Source organism: Procambarus clarkii, chromosome 9 (assembly GCF_040958095.1).
Source record: "Procambarus clarkii isolate CNS0578487 chromosome 9, FALCON_Pclarkii_2.0, whole genome shotgun sequence".
Classification (NCBI taxonomy): Eukaryota; Metazoa; Arthropoda; class Malacostraca; order Decapoda; family Cambaridae; genus Procambarus; species Procambarus clarkii.
Genome location: NC_091158.1, coordinates 7,342,527 through 7,357,038, shown reverse-complemented (window position 1 = coordinate 7,357,038; position 14,512 = coordinate 7,342,527). Strand labels below are relative to the sequence as shown.

Below are 14,512 nucleotides of genomic sequence, written 5' to 3'. Positions count from 1 at the left end.
AAACACCACCTACGCTTGCTTGCTTGCTTGCTTGCTTGCTTGCTTCCTTCCTTCCTTCCTTCCTTCCTTCCTTCCTTCCTTCCTTCCTTCCTTCCTTCCTTCCTCCCTCCCTCCCTTCCTTCATATCTAAATTCTCGTACGCGTGGACTTTTTCTATTTCTATACATCTATTCTTTCATCTTTAAGTACTTCCCCCTTTTTTGTATCACTCTCCTTCCCCTGTTGAATACAGACTATAGCCGCCATGACTGAACAGAGATGCACAGGTTTCGCAAGAGGAAACGTAAATGCTTGACGAATGCCAAGCATATGACGTTTTGACGTAAATGCCTCGGCCCCTATGAAGTGCTACCCGAGACATACGAGGAGGAGAGGCATTATAGCGGCAGCCAGTGGGCGATATCACTCCTGATGTCTCTAGCATTACGGCTTTAATAACATCATTAAAACATTCAATGGAGCTCAATGACTCGACTTTCCTTATCAATCGTCTAAATAATAGTTAATATAAATTGGGCATTTGAATGTGAATTTAAAAAAAATAATTTGTCTGCTGTTACCCAAAGTTTAAAATAATTTGAATTAATGATATTAACAAAGTTTAACTTAATATATACATCAGACATATACAATATTAGAGTGAAGATTATACCGTCAATTAGTTGGAATGAGTTGAATGAACTCACCCGGTAATGCTTCTTCTATGTATATTATTAAAATAATACGCAAATTTCCTTAATTTTGCAAAATTAACCAACGATTATTGAATGTATAAAAGACGTACACGACTGCCGTGTAGTGTGTGTGTGTGTGTGTGTGCGTGTGTGTGTGTGTGTGTGTGTGTGTGTGTGTGTGTGTGTGTGTGTGTGTGTGTGTGTATCATCAGTGGCTGATAATTACAGATAATTATGGATAATTAGATAATTAAAGCAGAGGAATAATAGTCTCGCGGAACGAAGAGAGATTAAGAGTCTTGACTGCTGTTAATTACACATGCAACGAGCTTTGTCGTTTCCCTTGTTAAATTGGCAGGTGTGGCCCCGTGTTGTAGTTACTAGTGGCCAAGTTGGCCACTGGTCTTGCGTGCCGGTGTGGCCATGATTATACTCTAAGTTAAGGGAACGATTTGGGTGGCCACGCGTTCTGTTTTAGCCATGGTTATGTCCGTGTTTACGTTGTGGGTCATATTGATTCTCATTGTCACTATGTTGATTGCCAGTTCTGGCCCTTGTACACGGTCGCTTCCGCTGATCTGGAAGTGCTGCATCACTAATTCCGGCCGTGTTAGTAGTAGCCGCCGTTACTGTTAAGTGTCCATAGCTTTGCTAATTATTTACACGGGTGTTACTTTCATCGTTGGTACTGGGTTCGATCCCGGGCGCCGGCGAGAAACAATGGGCAGAGTTTCTTTCACCCTATGCCGCTGTTACCTAGCAGTAAAATAGGTATCTGGGTGTTAGTCAGCTGTCACGGGCTGCCTCTTGGGGGTGGAGGCCTAGTCGAGGACCGGGCCGCGGGGACACTAAAGCCCCGAAATCATCTCAAGATAAGAAGATCTCAAGATAGGTGCACTTGCAAGATATATCATGTTAATACGGTTGTCCAACATAATCTACTTACATTTTTCTCTAATTTACAATCTTCTTTAATTTACATTTTAATCATTTTTATATTATATAGAGCTAGAGTTTTCTCTAAGTTTTCAGTGTAATTATATATTAACCAAATTATAATTTTACACAGCTAGTACACTTATTAAATGCAGTCATTATAATTACTATCATAAAATGCTAATCACACTTTAAATAATAGTTTTATGATAAACAAGGAAGTTGTATGCGTATTTGTTATTAATTATTTGATTGAGGAAACCACGTCATAAAATGCTTAGACGATCATTAAATATATTTCGACACAACATTTTCCTGGATAAATAATACTTATTTCCTTTGGTGTGAGCGAGCCTCACCTGCCTGCTCCCTACACGCCCTCCTCCCTGTGTGGGGAAGCTCTTGCTTCATTACTTATCTAATCATTAAAGGTCTTATGCCTTCATAATACTAATTTTACTCATCAGCCTTAAAATATGTAATATTTACAGACACCTACAAGCGTACGAGCCCTGGAGTATGTACACCAGGGCATGTGCGGTCACGGCCGTGTACTCACCTCGTTGTGCTTGCGAGGGTTGAGCTCTGGCTCTTTGGTCCCGCCTCTCAACTGTCAATCAACTGGTGTACAGGTTCCTGAGCCTACTGGGCTCTATCATATCTACATTTGAAACTGTGTATGGAGTCAGCCTCCACCACATCACTTCCTAGTGCATTCCATTAGTTAACTACTCTCATACTGAAAAAGTTCTTTCTAATATCTCTGTGGTTCATTTGGGCACTCAATTTCCACCTGTGTTCCCTAGTGCGTGTGCCCCGTGTGTTAAATAAACTGTCTTTATCTACCCTCTCAATTCCTGAGAATCATGTATGTGGTGATCATGGACCCCTAACTCTTCTGTCTTCCAGCGAAGTGAGGTTTAATTTATGTCGTCTTAACTCGTAGCTCATACCCTTCAATTCGAGTACTAGTCTGGTGGCAAACCTCTGAACCTTCTCCAATTTAGCCTTACGCTTGACGAGATATGGACTCCATGCTGAAGCTGCATACACTAGGATTGGTCTGACATACGTGGTATATAAGGCTCTGAGTGATTCCTTACACAAATTTCTAAGGGCCGTTCTTATGTTGGCCAACCTGGCATGTGCCGCTGATGTTATCCTCTTGATATGGGCTACGGGGGACAGATCTGGCGTGATATCAACGTTCAGGTCTCTCTCTTTCTCTCATTCTAGAAGGATTTCATCTCCCAAATGGTATCTTGTATCTGGCCTCCTGCTCCCTACACCTATCTTAATTACATTACATTTGCTTGGGTTAAACTCTAACAAGCATTTGTTGAACCATTCCTTCAATTTGTCCAGATCTTCTTGAAGCCTCATGCTGTCCTCCTCAGTCTTAATCCTTCCTATTCAGCCTATGGGGTACATCTACATTTTAAACTGTGTATGGAGTCTGCCCCCACCACACCATTTCCTAATGCATTTCATTTATCAATTACTCTGACACTGAAAACATATTTGTAATATCTGTGACTCATTTGGGTACCCAGATTCCACCTGTGTCCCCTTGTGCGAGTATCTCATGTGTTAAATAATGTATCTACTCTATCGATTTTCCTTAGAAATTTGTGATAATCTTCTCTATTGTCTCCCAGCGTCGTAAGGTTCAATTCACGAAGCCTTCCCTCGTAACTCGTGCGTCAAAGTTCTGGAACTAGTCTAGTGGCATACCTTTGACTCCTGTGAGGCAAGATTTGACATAGCTGAACCCATGCTAGCAATGTTATCTACAGATGTTCTAGTAAGATTTTTTCACAGTCTTTTCAATCACCTTGCATGGTATGTAAATTAGGGACACTGACCTGAAGTTCAGTGCCTCATGTCTGTCACCCGTCTTGTGTGTGTGTGTGTGTGTGTGTGTGTGTGTGTGTGTGTGTGTGTGTGTGTGTGTGAAGAGGGGAGGGGAGGGGGGACGGGGAAGGAGGAAAGCTGGGATTACAGCTTAATTTTTAATTCGACTATTTGTTACTGCTGTTGCAGTGTGGTGAAACGTTCTCAAATATATTTAAAAACGGGAACATGCGTGTCGTCACGGTAATTACACCTTACAAGGTAGAAAAATAAACTCCAGAAAATTGGCACAATTTTAGTAGTTGGGAGGGTGTAGGAAGGCTGTAAAGAGGTAATATTTACTCTACATTTTGGATGCAATGATAATGATGCAAGGAAGTGCTCATTCACACTTGCCTCGAGATGGCAACTGTAAAATACTATAAAATACAATTTTAATTACGTGGGTCATACTTAAGACTGGTCGGTAGAGCAATCCGTCCTCATACCACGTCCATTCCATCCCGTGGTCGACCCCAAAGACGCATTCATCATTTGTAACATGTTCAGCCAAAGCAGGAATTTTCTCAAATATATATTAATACTATTATATATTAGCATATTGTGTATATTTAGGCACTGGTTAGGTTAGGTGTTTGGGTTCTGTTGGCGATTATTTGTATTTGTAGTACGTGGGTGAAGCATTTACAGTGTTGTGGTTCGAATAAAAGTCGTCAGCGAAGTACTTGTTCCGGAAGTGTTCGGACGTCATCAGTTGTGAGTCGTGTGTAAACCGGTTTTCATTCATAAACAGGGGGTTTGGCGGGTGGATGGAATGGACTTTGGTCTTTTATAATGAGGACGGGCTGGGTAGATGAGGACTCCTCTTTCTGCAGGGGTCGGTCATCATATCCTCAGCCCCGTTTTTGTGACTCATCGTCTGCACATTAATTCAACGCCGAATTTACGCTTTTCTTTGATATTAAAAACACAGGATAAACAGCATAGTGGAGCGAAGCGTGTTGGTGAACAGCAGCTTGAGAATCACTGCCGCCGACGTTATCGCCAGTTTCGATTTCTCTTTTTATTGATGAACTCGATTATAATACGCTATTGAAAGTTGTTGCTTTTAAATATAATATACATTAATGGCAGATTGGTGGTATAATATTAGCAGGCCATTCTCTTAAAATGAAAGTGGCGTGGCTGGCCCCGGGCCCGCGCCGCTTCCGGCTGGCCCCGGGCCCGCGCCGCTTCCGGCTGGCCCCGGGCCCGCGCCGCTTCCGGCTGGCCCCGGGCCCGCGCCGCTTCCGGCTGGCCCCGGGCCCGCGCCGCTTCCGGCTGGCCCCGGGCCCGCGCCGCTTCCGGCTGGCCCCGGGCCCGCGCCGCTTCCGGCTGGCCCCGGGCCCGCGCCGCTTCCGGCTGGCCCCGGGCCCGCGCCGCTTCCGGCTGGCCCCGGGCCCGCGCCGCTTCCGGCTGGCCCCGGGCCCGCGCCGCTTCCGGCTGGCCCCGGGCCCGCGCCGCTTCCGGCTGGCCCCGGGCCCGCGCCGCTTCCGGCTGGCCCCGGGCCCGCGCCGCTTCCGGCTGGCCCCGGGCCCGCGCCGCTTCCGGCTGGCCCCGGGCCCGCGCCGCTTCCGGCTGGCCCCGGGCCCGCGCCGCTTCCGGCTGGCCCCGGGCCCGCGCCGCTTCCGGCTGGCCCCGGGCCCGCGCCGCTTCCGGCTGGCCCCGGGCCCGCGCCGCTTCCGGCTGGCCCCGGGCCCGCGCCGCTTCCGGCTGGCCCCGGGCCCGCGCCGCTTCCGGCTGGCCCCGGGCCCGCGCCGCTTCCGGCTGGCCCCGGGCCCGCGCCGCTTCCGGCTGGCCCCGGGCCCGCGCCGCTTCCGGCTGGCCCCGGGCCCGCGCCGCTTCCGGCTGCCCCCGGGCCCGCGCCGCTTCCGGCTGCCCCCGGGCCCGCGCCGCTTCCGGCTGGCCCCGGGCCCGCGCCGCTTCCGGCTGGCCCCGGGCCCGCGCCACTTCCGGCTGGCCCCGGGCCCGCGCCACTTCCGGCTGGCCCCGGGCCCGCGCCACTTCCGGCTGGCCCCGGGCCCGCGCCACTTCCGGCTGGCCCCGGCTGGCTGCACGAGGCACGGGCGAGGCTGGCTGCACGAGGCACGGGCGAGGCTGGCTGCACGAGGCACGGGCGAGGCTGGCTGCGCGAGGCACGGACGAGGCTGCACGTTGGCATAAAATACAACATTCCTTCAGATTGCTGGAGGAAAACATGCTTGTGGCACAACCACTCCCGTGGTGTTGGGGCCCGAGGGTCCAGACTCGACGAAGTAACACGTTGGTGTGAACACTCACGGATCGAACAAATCCACAAGGGCCGTGACGAGGATTCGAACCTACGTCTGTGAGCATCCCAGACGCTGCCTTAATCGACTGAGCTCCGACACGGTAACACTCCATGTCCTACGACACTCACGTATCCCCTCGCTGCCACTCTTGTCTTTATCCCGCTGGTAAAATGTAACTCGGTAAAACAAACACAACGAAACAAAAAAAATAGAACCAACGAATGAAAGTCAACTTTAGCAATTCTTAGACTTAACTCTGCCTTTTCCTGGGCTTCGTATAGGGCTGGAAACAATAACGGGAGCAACTTGGAGACGCTCGTACGCCGACCTCGCCTTTCTTACGCGACTTTACATTGTTTGGGGGAAATTTTAAAGTGAGCAAATCCATTGTCTTAGTGCTTAGTCCACAATCTGTGAATAAACACAGCCTCGGAAGCCTTAATGGCGCATATGAATGGACGGACAATTGTTTTGGGTAATTTGTTTCGTTTCTCTCTGGCTGACCAAATGGTGGCCCTTGCCTGGCCCTGGGGGCCTGGCTTGTAGGAGGGCCCCTGCCTGGCCCTGGGGGACTGGCTTGTAGGAGGGCCCCTGCCTGGCCCTGGGGGACTGGCTTGTAGGAGGGCCCCTGCCTGGCCCTGGGGAACTGGCTTGTAGGAGGCCCTTGCATGGCCCTGGGGTACTGGCTTGTAGGAGGGCCCCTGCCTGGCCCTGGGGGCCTGGCTTGTAGGAGGCCCTTGCCTGGCCCTGGGGAACTGGCTTGTAGGAGGCCCTTGCCTGGCCCTGGGGGACTGGCTTGTAGGAGGGCCCCTGCCTGGCCCTGGGGGCCTGGCTTGTAGGAGGCCCTTGCCTGGCCCTGGGGAACTGGCTTGTAGGAGGCCCTTGCCTGGCCCTGGGGGACTGGCTTGTAGGAGGGCCCCTGCCTGGCCCTGGGGGCCTGGCTTGTAGGAGGCCCTTGCCTGGCCCTGGGGAACTGGCTTGTAGGAGGCCCTTGCCTGGCCCTGGGGGACTGGCTTGTAGGAGGGCCCCTGCCTGGCCCTGGGGGACTGGCTTGTAGGAGGGCCCCTGCCTGGCCCTGAGGGCCTGGCTTGTAGGAGGCCCTTGCCTGGCCCTGGGGAACTGGCTTGTAGGAGGCCCTTGCCTGGCCCTGGGGGACTGGCTTGTAGGAGGGCCCCTGCCTGGCCCTGGGGGACTGGCTTGTAGGAGGGCCCCTGCCTGGCCCTGGGGGCCTGGCTTGTAGGAGGCCCTTGCCTGGCCCTGGGGAACTGGCTTGTAGGAGGCCCTTGCCTGGCCCTGGGGGACTGGCTTGTAGGAGGGCCCCTGCCTGGCCCTGGGGGACTGGCTTGTAGGAGGGCCCCTGCCTGGCCCTGGGGACTGGCTTGTAGGAGGGCCCCTGCCTGGCCCTGGGGACTGGCTTGTAGGAGGGCCCCTGCCTGGCCCTGGGGGCCTGGCTTGTAGGAGGGCCCTTGCCTGGCCCTGGGGACTGGCTTGTAGGAGGCCCTTGCCTGGCCCTGGGGACTGGCTTGTAGGAGGCCCTTGCCTGGCCCTGGGGAACTGGCTTGTAGGAGGCCCTTGCCTGGCCCTGGGGGACTGGCTTGTAGGAGGCCCTTGCCTGGCCCTGGGGAACTGGCTTGTAGGAGGCCCTTGCCTGGCCCTGGGGAGCTGGCTTGTAGGAGGCCCTTGCCTGGCCCTGGGGGACTGGCTTGTAGGAGGCCCTTGCCTGGCCCTGGGGGCCTGGCTTGTAGGAGGCCCTTGCCTGGCCCTGGGGAACTGGCTTGTAGGAGGCCCTTGCTTGGCCCTGGGGGACTGGCTTGTAGGAGGCTCTTGCCTGGCCCTGGGGGACTGGCTTGTAGGAGGGCCCCTGCCTGGCCCTGGGGACTGGCTTGTAGGAGGGCCCCTGCCTGGCCCTGGGGACTGGCTTGTAGGAGGGCCCCTGCCTGGCCCTGGGGACTGGCTTGTAGGAGGGCCCCTGCCTGGCCCTGGGGACTGGCTTGTAGGAGGCTGATTGAGGTGCACACTTTGCCTGCCACACGAGGATGTTGCTGGGTCTTGGAACACACTGTTCTTGTGTTAACTTCAGTTGTTGCAATATTGGTGGTTGCCTGCAATGGCTCGTTGCCTGATTCGTGTAATGGTTGCCTGAACTGCCAGATGCTCAATTATCTTCCCCGATAAGTCGGTAAATGAAATGAACATAAATTATGTACGTATGCTGGTTGATGTGAGACGAGCACGCCGCCTTAGTGACTGACAGGTAGATAAGTACTGTCGTACAGGTGCTTGTAGCGGCGTGTGCGCGCGCTGCTTGTATTTTGTCCACTAAGTAACATAGGCACTACGGGCTCACCATAGCCCGTGTTACTTGGAACTTTTTGTTCTAGGTAGCGGATCTTTAACAACACTAAGTAACGACTCTCTTTTTCAACACCAGCACATCCCATACCTCCTGGAATAACACTTTCTGTGTTGACTTAACGTTAAGGTTCTCTCCTCCGCTTGTCTCACACTCCCGTCTTTCTCGTCCCCTTCCTTCTTCCTCTCATTTATTTCATCCTTGTGTGTTCATTTATTTCCTTAGATGGAAACTTTAAACTCTTCCACTTGGTTTTTATTCCCCTGAATTCTCGTTTAAGTAATCCTTATCTATTATATCCTTATCTCCTCGACCCCCACCTCCTCCCACTATCCCCTCGCTACTAAGCATTACACATCACTGCCTAATGCATTCCGTCTGCTAACTTCTGATACTGAAAAAAGTTCTTTCTAACGTCCCTGTGGCTCATTTGGGTACCAAGTTTCCACCTGTGTCCCCTTCTTCGCGTACCCCCGTGTTAACCAGTTTATCATTATCTACCTTATCAATTCCTCTGAGAATTTTGTGGATAGTGATCCTGTCTCCACGAGCTCTCCTGTCTTCCAGCGACGTGAGGTGCATTTCAGGCAGCCTTTTCTCGTAACTCATGCCTCTTAGTTCTGGGACTAGCCTAGTGGCATACCTCCTAACTTTTTCCAACTTCGTCTTGTACTTGACAAGATACGGGATCCATGCTGGGACCGCATACTCCAGGGTTGGCCTTACATAAGTGATATACAAGGTTCTGAAGGATTCCTTACACAGTTTCCTGAATGGAGGTCACGATGTTAGCCAGCCTTGCATACACCGATGATGTTAGCCAGCCTTGCATACACCGATGATGATGTTAGCCAGCCTTGCATACACCGATGATATTCTTTTGATGTGAGCTTCAGGAGACAGGTTTGGCGTGATTTCAACATCTAGATCTCTCTCCCCCCGTTTCATGAAGGACTTCATCATTCATTCGGTATCCTGTGTCTGGCCTCTTGTTTCAACTGCCTAGTTCCTTTACCTTACATTTACTTGGGTTGAACTTTAGTAGCCATTTGTTGGACCATTCAATTTGTCTAAGGTGTCTTGTAGCCTCATACTATCTTCCTCTGTCTTAATCCTCCTCATAACTTTTGTATCATCAGCAAACAATGAGAGGAACGAGTCTATTACACACACACACACACACACACACACACACACACACACACACACACACACACACACACACACACAGGACATGATTTTGTAGGACATGATCACAACCTACAAAATCCTCAGGGGAATCGACCGGGTAAACAAGGACGAACTTTTCAACACTGGTGGGACGCGAACAAGGGGACACAGGTGGAAGCTGAGTACCCAAATGAGCCACAGAGACGTTAGAAAGAACTTTTTCAGTGTCAGAGTAGTTAGGAAATGGAATGCATTAGGAAGTGATGTGGTGGAGGCTGACTCCATTCACAGTTTCAAATGTAGATATGATAGAGCCCAATAGGCTCAGGAATCTGTACACCAGTTGATTGACGGTTGAGAGGCGGGACCAAAGAGCCAGAGCTCAACCCCCGCAAGCACAATTAGGTAAGTACAATTAGGTAAGTACACACACACGTGTGTGCTTCTCAACTGTCAATCAACTGGTGTACAGATTCCTGAGCCTACTGGGCTCTTATCATATCTGCATTTGAAACTGTGTATGGAGTCGGCCTGTGTGTGTGTGTGTGTGTGTGTATGTGTGTGTGTGTATGTGTGTGTGTGTGTGTGTGTGTGTGTGTGTGTGTGTGTGTGTGTGTGTGTGTGTGTGTGTGTGTGTGTGTGGTTTAGATAACCTTTGGGTTAAACTCTCTGGCACACGACTGTGCAACCTCCTCACCCCAACCCACTTTCTGTGGTTGAGTGCTCAATAATTCACTACTGTCCACGGAGGACACATCTCTAACCCTGTCCCTGGAGAACAGAAAAAGGTGTATAGCCTGCTTAAGATTGTATTAATCAATTTCCACGTCTGTGGTAGACAAAAACAACTCCCGTCCCCCCCCTCTGGTCAATGCCAGTAACAGTGTGGCTCAGGTCAAGTATATCACAGGTTAAAGTCAGTCAGTGATTTTAGCTCAAAAGGGAGATGATATCACGTTCCTTGATCAATAATACTAACATTGGAACAAGGATAACTGTTAATATAACAAACTCCTCGTAAATAGCCCCATTAATATGGGGCTATTAATATTAATATGCCCCCGAGCAGCCCGTCCTCCCGAATAATACATTGTATCTTGACGTCAAAATCCCCAACGACGGGGAAAAAAATATTATGTATCAAATCAGAGCGGCTCACAAAATTGACAGGCCGTCCCGTTTTCTATTCGTGGGTCCTAAGTTAGGTTAAATTCGGGCAATTTAGCACATTATTTTTGTGTCGTTGTGGCGACTCTAGAGGGCGCGCTCCACTAAACTAGATTGGAACAATCACTATGTATATTGTCATTCAGTACATGAATTACATAAAGTATCGTAAAATAACAGTGAATAGAGTAAACTGTATTTTGCAGAGAAATATGAACAAATCAGACAAGGATCGTCAGAATAATCACATGTAATTTCACAATACAAATTAAGGAATAATTACTTTGTTCTGTTAGTCTGTGTGTGAACAAAGGATAAGTGCAGTCATGGCGTTGTAAAATAACTGGAGAATTACAATAATCATAATAGTGAGAATACAGGCAAACTCTGGCAAGAAACATGCACAAATCTACCCTTATAAATACTAGGATTCAAGCAAGAAAACTCTAATTTCTGGTAAGATGTAGCCTGGCTAACACACACTGCCTTCGCATTAACACGGAGCGGTCAGTCTGAAAATAAAGGCAATAATCCAACTTACTGATCAAACTCCACCCAGAGGGGATCAGACTGCAGCTTAGACTGTGTTGGTGCTCACCCGTCACGGGGGGTCCACCCGGAAATTTCCAATGCACTGTTGCTTGGTACCAAGAAGAGTGTGCTCTTTATGGATTTTTCCTTGGGATTGGAGAATTTTTTTTTTTCAGTGCAAGAACAGAGGTGTCCCAGACAACAATTTCTGACACGTATGTTGGCTGTAGAACACTTTTGTTGTGCTCATCCACGACGACTTGAAAATGTTCCAAAGTTTGATAGTTCCTGTTACTATATGAGTCTTTTTGTCTTCCTCTTTATGTTGGGGGCAATACATCAACACGAGGGGGGGGGGGTAGTATTGATGCAGAACAACATATTCACCGAGCTTCACACATCAGGATTTTTTTTTCTAAAAGTAGCCCAAGGCTCCCGCTTGAACTTCCCTGCCAGAGTGAATCAATCCAGACTCCAAGTGGTTGTACCTGCAGCTCCTCTAATTAGTGCCGACACCTTATGTCTGATAACGCACTCAATAAGAATGTCTTGTGATCGTACGCTCCTGACTGGCTAAGATGGTGGTGTCACCATCAAAACTTTAAGGTTTGCAGATCCACAAATTTTTCCCTAGGCATGAACAAGAAAAAAGGTTAATATATTTGCAGTAAAAATACCCTTGAATAACCTAATGCAAACGTGACTTATGTCATTGATGTTTACGACGGGGGTGTGACTGGCAGGCGGGGGGGGGGGGGAGATATGCACTAAGGAGTTAGTGACAGTGTAACGCACCCCCCCCCCCCTCCCCATTCACCGTCACCCTTCATCACCCCTCACCACATCTCATCCCCCCCCCCCCCTCATCACCCTTCGTTAACCCTCTTCACTGCTGGCAATCCCTCATCACTTAGCCCTGCCCTCATCATGATTTCCGCACATATCTCACCCTGCCCCGCCCTCATCTCCCCCCACGTCACCCCTAACCCCAACTCACATCACCCCCCACTCTCCCCCCCCCTACTGGCAACTTCCCAAACTTCTCTCTCTTCTTCAGGCAACCTCTCGTTTCATTTTCTTAGAATTGTAAGAACAAAAAGGTCGACTTCCTTAAGATATTCACGGGGCCGGGATGAAAGGCCTCGGGTAATTAGTGTGCTCTCTCAAGAAGGCCCCGCAAAATGAAGCGTTTTGTTCTAGATAGTGCTAAGCCACGGCCGTGCGTAAGGTCGGCCCAACTGGCCGCATAACGGGAGGCGATTGACCCAAGGTGCCGGAGAGAATGGCACTGAACTCGCCTCACTTTCCTTAAGAAGGTCCCGGGGCATCAGGATACTAAACAACAGATGCTCTTAAAGTCGTCTTTCCCGGGTTAAACTTAGAGGGGTTTAAGTCTAGTGGTTGATTTTGTGGTGGTCGGGTGTTGCAGGTGGGCCCCGGCACGCTCACGGGTTTCACAGGTTTTGGCGTGTTTTCTGACCCGAGCCGGAGAGCAGGTGTAGTGGCCACCCCCCCCCACCCCCCACACCCTAACGCCCTCTACACCCACACTGGGGGCCACTCCTCCAGCTGGGGCCCCCTGTGGTGGCCCCTGTGGTGGCCCTCTGCTCCATCATCACCCGCGAAGTCCATGTATTATCCAAAAGGAAAATCTTCCGAAAGCAAACAAGGGTATCAGCTGGTCCTGGGAACAGTGTAGCCACGTTTGTGTTCCGTTCTGTCTCGCTGTCTCCCGGTTACCACTGACGGAACCGGGAACTGCCGAGTAATTCTTTCGCTTATGTAAACGAAGGCTGCCGTTACTCGTGCCCACGAGGTAACGATTTTCGCTGGACCTGATGGCCCGAGGTTTGTGGCTGAGGTCCTGTGAAGACGCCGAGGCGCCTCCACCTTGGCAACGCTGTGCTAGGCCAGGTAAGAGGCCCAGTACGAATCCGGGGAAATTAGCTTGAAGTGAAATTTTGTTTAATCCTTGCGCGACCTTGTTACAGGAACCCGGGTTTTTCCTGGAAACATTTGACGCTTTCGTACAATGTTGACTGTGTCTACTGATGTCTGGTGAGCTGTGTCTGCCTGTGTCTGCTGGTGTCTGAAGTGCGTTACGTCTGTGGTGCGCTGCGTCTGCAGGTGTCTGTGGTGCATTGCGTCTGTCTGTGTCTGTGGTGCGCTGCGTGTGTGGTGCGCTGCGTCTGAGGTGCGCTGTGTGTGCCGGTGTCGGCACAACCCGTCCTCTCAAAATAACGTCGCTTTTCGCTCGTATGCGCGCTATGGCCAAAAATGGACGTACAGTATTTTGAAATGAAATCAGTTCACAAAAGTGATGTACTGACCCGTTTTCTGTTTGGGACCTTTGGTTTACTCGGCAAGGTTGGTTGAGGAAACTTTCAATTAACGGTTTTCATGACGTTTTAAAACCTTAGGAAAACTTCGTCTTCCTAACCTACCAGAGGACCCTTAACTTGTTGTTTTGGAAGAAAAAATCCAAAATTTATTTTCAATTATTTTTCATTTTCAAATTACTTCAAATTTTCAAATTTAAAAAATTTAAAAAAATCAAATTTTATTTTTGGCCATACGGGCAAACAGCCAAATTTATACATAATCTGTAAGAGGACAGGTTGGCACCTCGTCTGCCTGTGTCTTTGTGATGCGTTGAGCCTGGATTAACCGGACCAGGCAATGTGATGTAGTCATTGGGGTAATTCGCCTTGGCTATAGACACATCTGGCAGGTTAGTGAGGCTGAGCCACTACCAGAATATTCTGATTGCAAACTCTGTGACAAACCTTTAATGCATTCTCTAGAACACTATACTGTTGAATGTGAAACCGTAAAAGATTTTAGACCTCCTGGCCTCTTGTACCACCAACTGTGTAACTATTTCATTGACTCAGGTGTTCTGGATGACATCCTAACAATTTATCCAAAATCTGATTGTCCATTTTAAAGAATGAAGAACAATTTTATTTATATTCTAAGCTGCATCACTTATGAACTTGTAAGACGCCCTGCCCTTGTGTGGCAGTGCACAATAGAAAGTTGTTTTCAGATATTCGTACATTAAAGCATTGATTGTAACCATGATATATATGTACTTCAGCCTACAGTTTAGACCTATTGTCTTGTGTATGACCCTCTGTCCTGTGTGACAGTGAATACCACCATTATCCTCACTTTAATAAGACTTAATTTAAATCCTCAGATTAGGCAAAATTTTAATTAATTTTGTTAATAAAGATGTTAATAATAAAAAATGTGACTGAGCTGATGTTTGACCCCCCCCCTTCCCCTCCTCCTTCGACCAGTCGTAATTTTTGCATTGCAGGAGAAGGGGGGGGGGGTTTGGGTGGGGGGAGGGGGAGAACTGGGGAAGGGGAGAAGTGGGGAAGGGGAGGACTGGGGGAGGGGAGGACTGGGGGGGAGAAGAGGGAGCTCAGACCACCTGAAGGTAAGCTTAACGTGGCGGCATTCAAAGCTTCTTCTCTGGTTGAGAATTAGTCAAACACAGATGGCAA

The 14,512-nt window shown here is 49.8% G+C and overlaps 1 protein-coding gene across 1 annotated transcript; it reads right to left on the bottom strand.

Annotated features, from left to right (window-relative positions):
• Positions 1-4,613: 4,613 nt before the first annotated feature.
• On the bottom strand, positions 4,614-5,702 carry LOC123766045 (circumsporozoite protein-like). Its single transcript, XM_045754890.2, has one exon. The coding sequence runs from the start codon at positions 5,700-5,702 to the stop codon at positions 4,614-4,616; it is 1,089 nt and encodes a 362-aa protein (XP_045610846.2).
• Positions 5,703-14,512: the final 8,810 nt, after the last annotated feature.

Excerpts from the sequence above, each read along its gene's own strand:
- LOC123766045 (XM_045754890.2), bottom strand. The coding sequence starts at position 5,702 with ATGTTTTCCTCCAGCAATCTGAAGGAATGTTGTATTTTATGCCAACGT.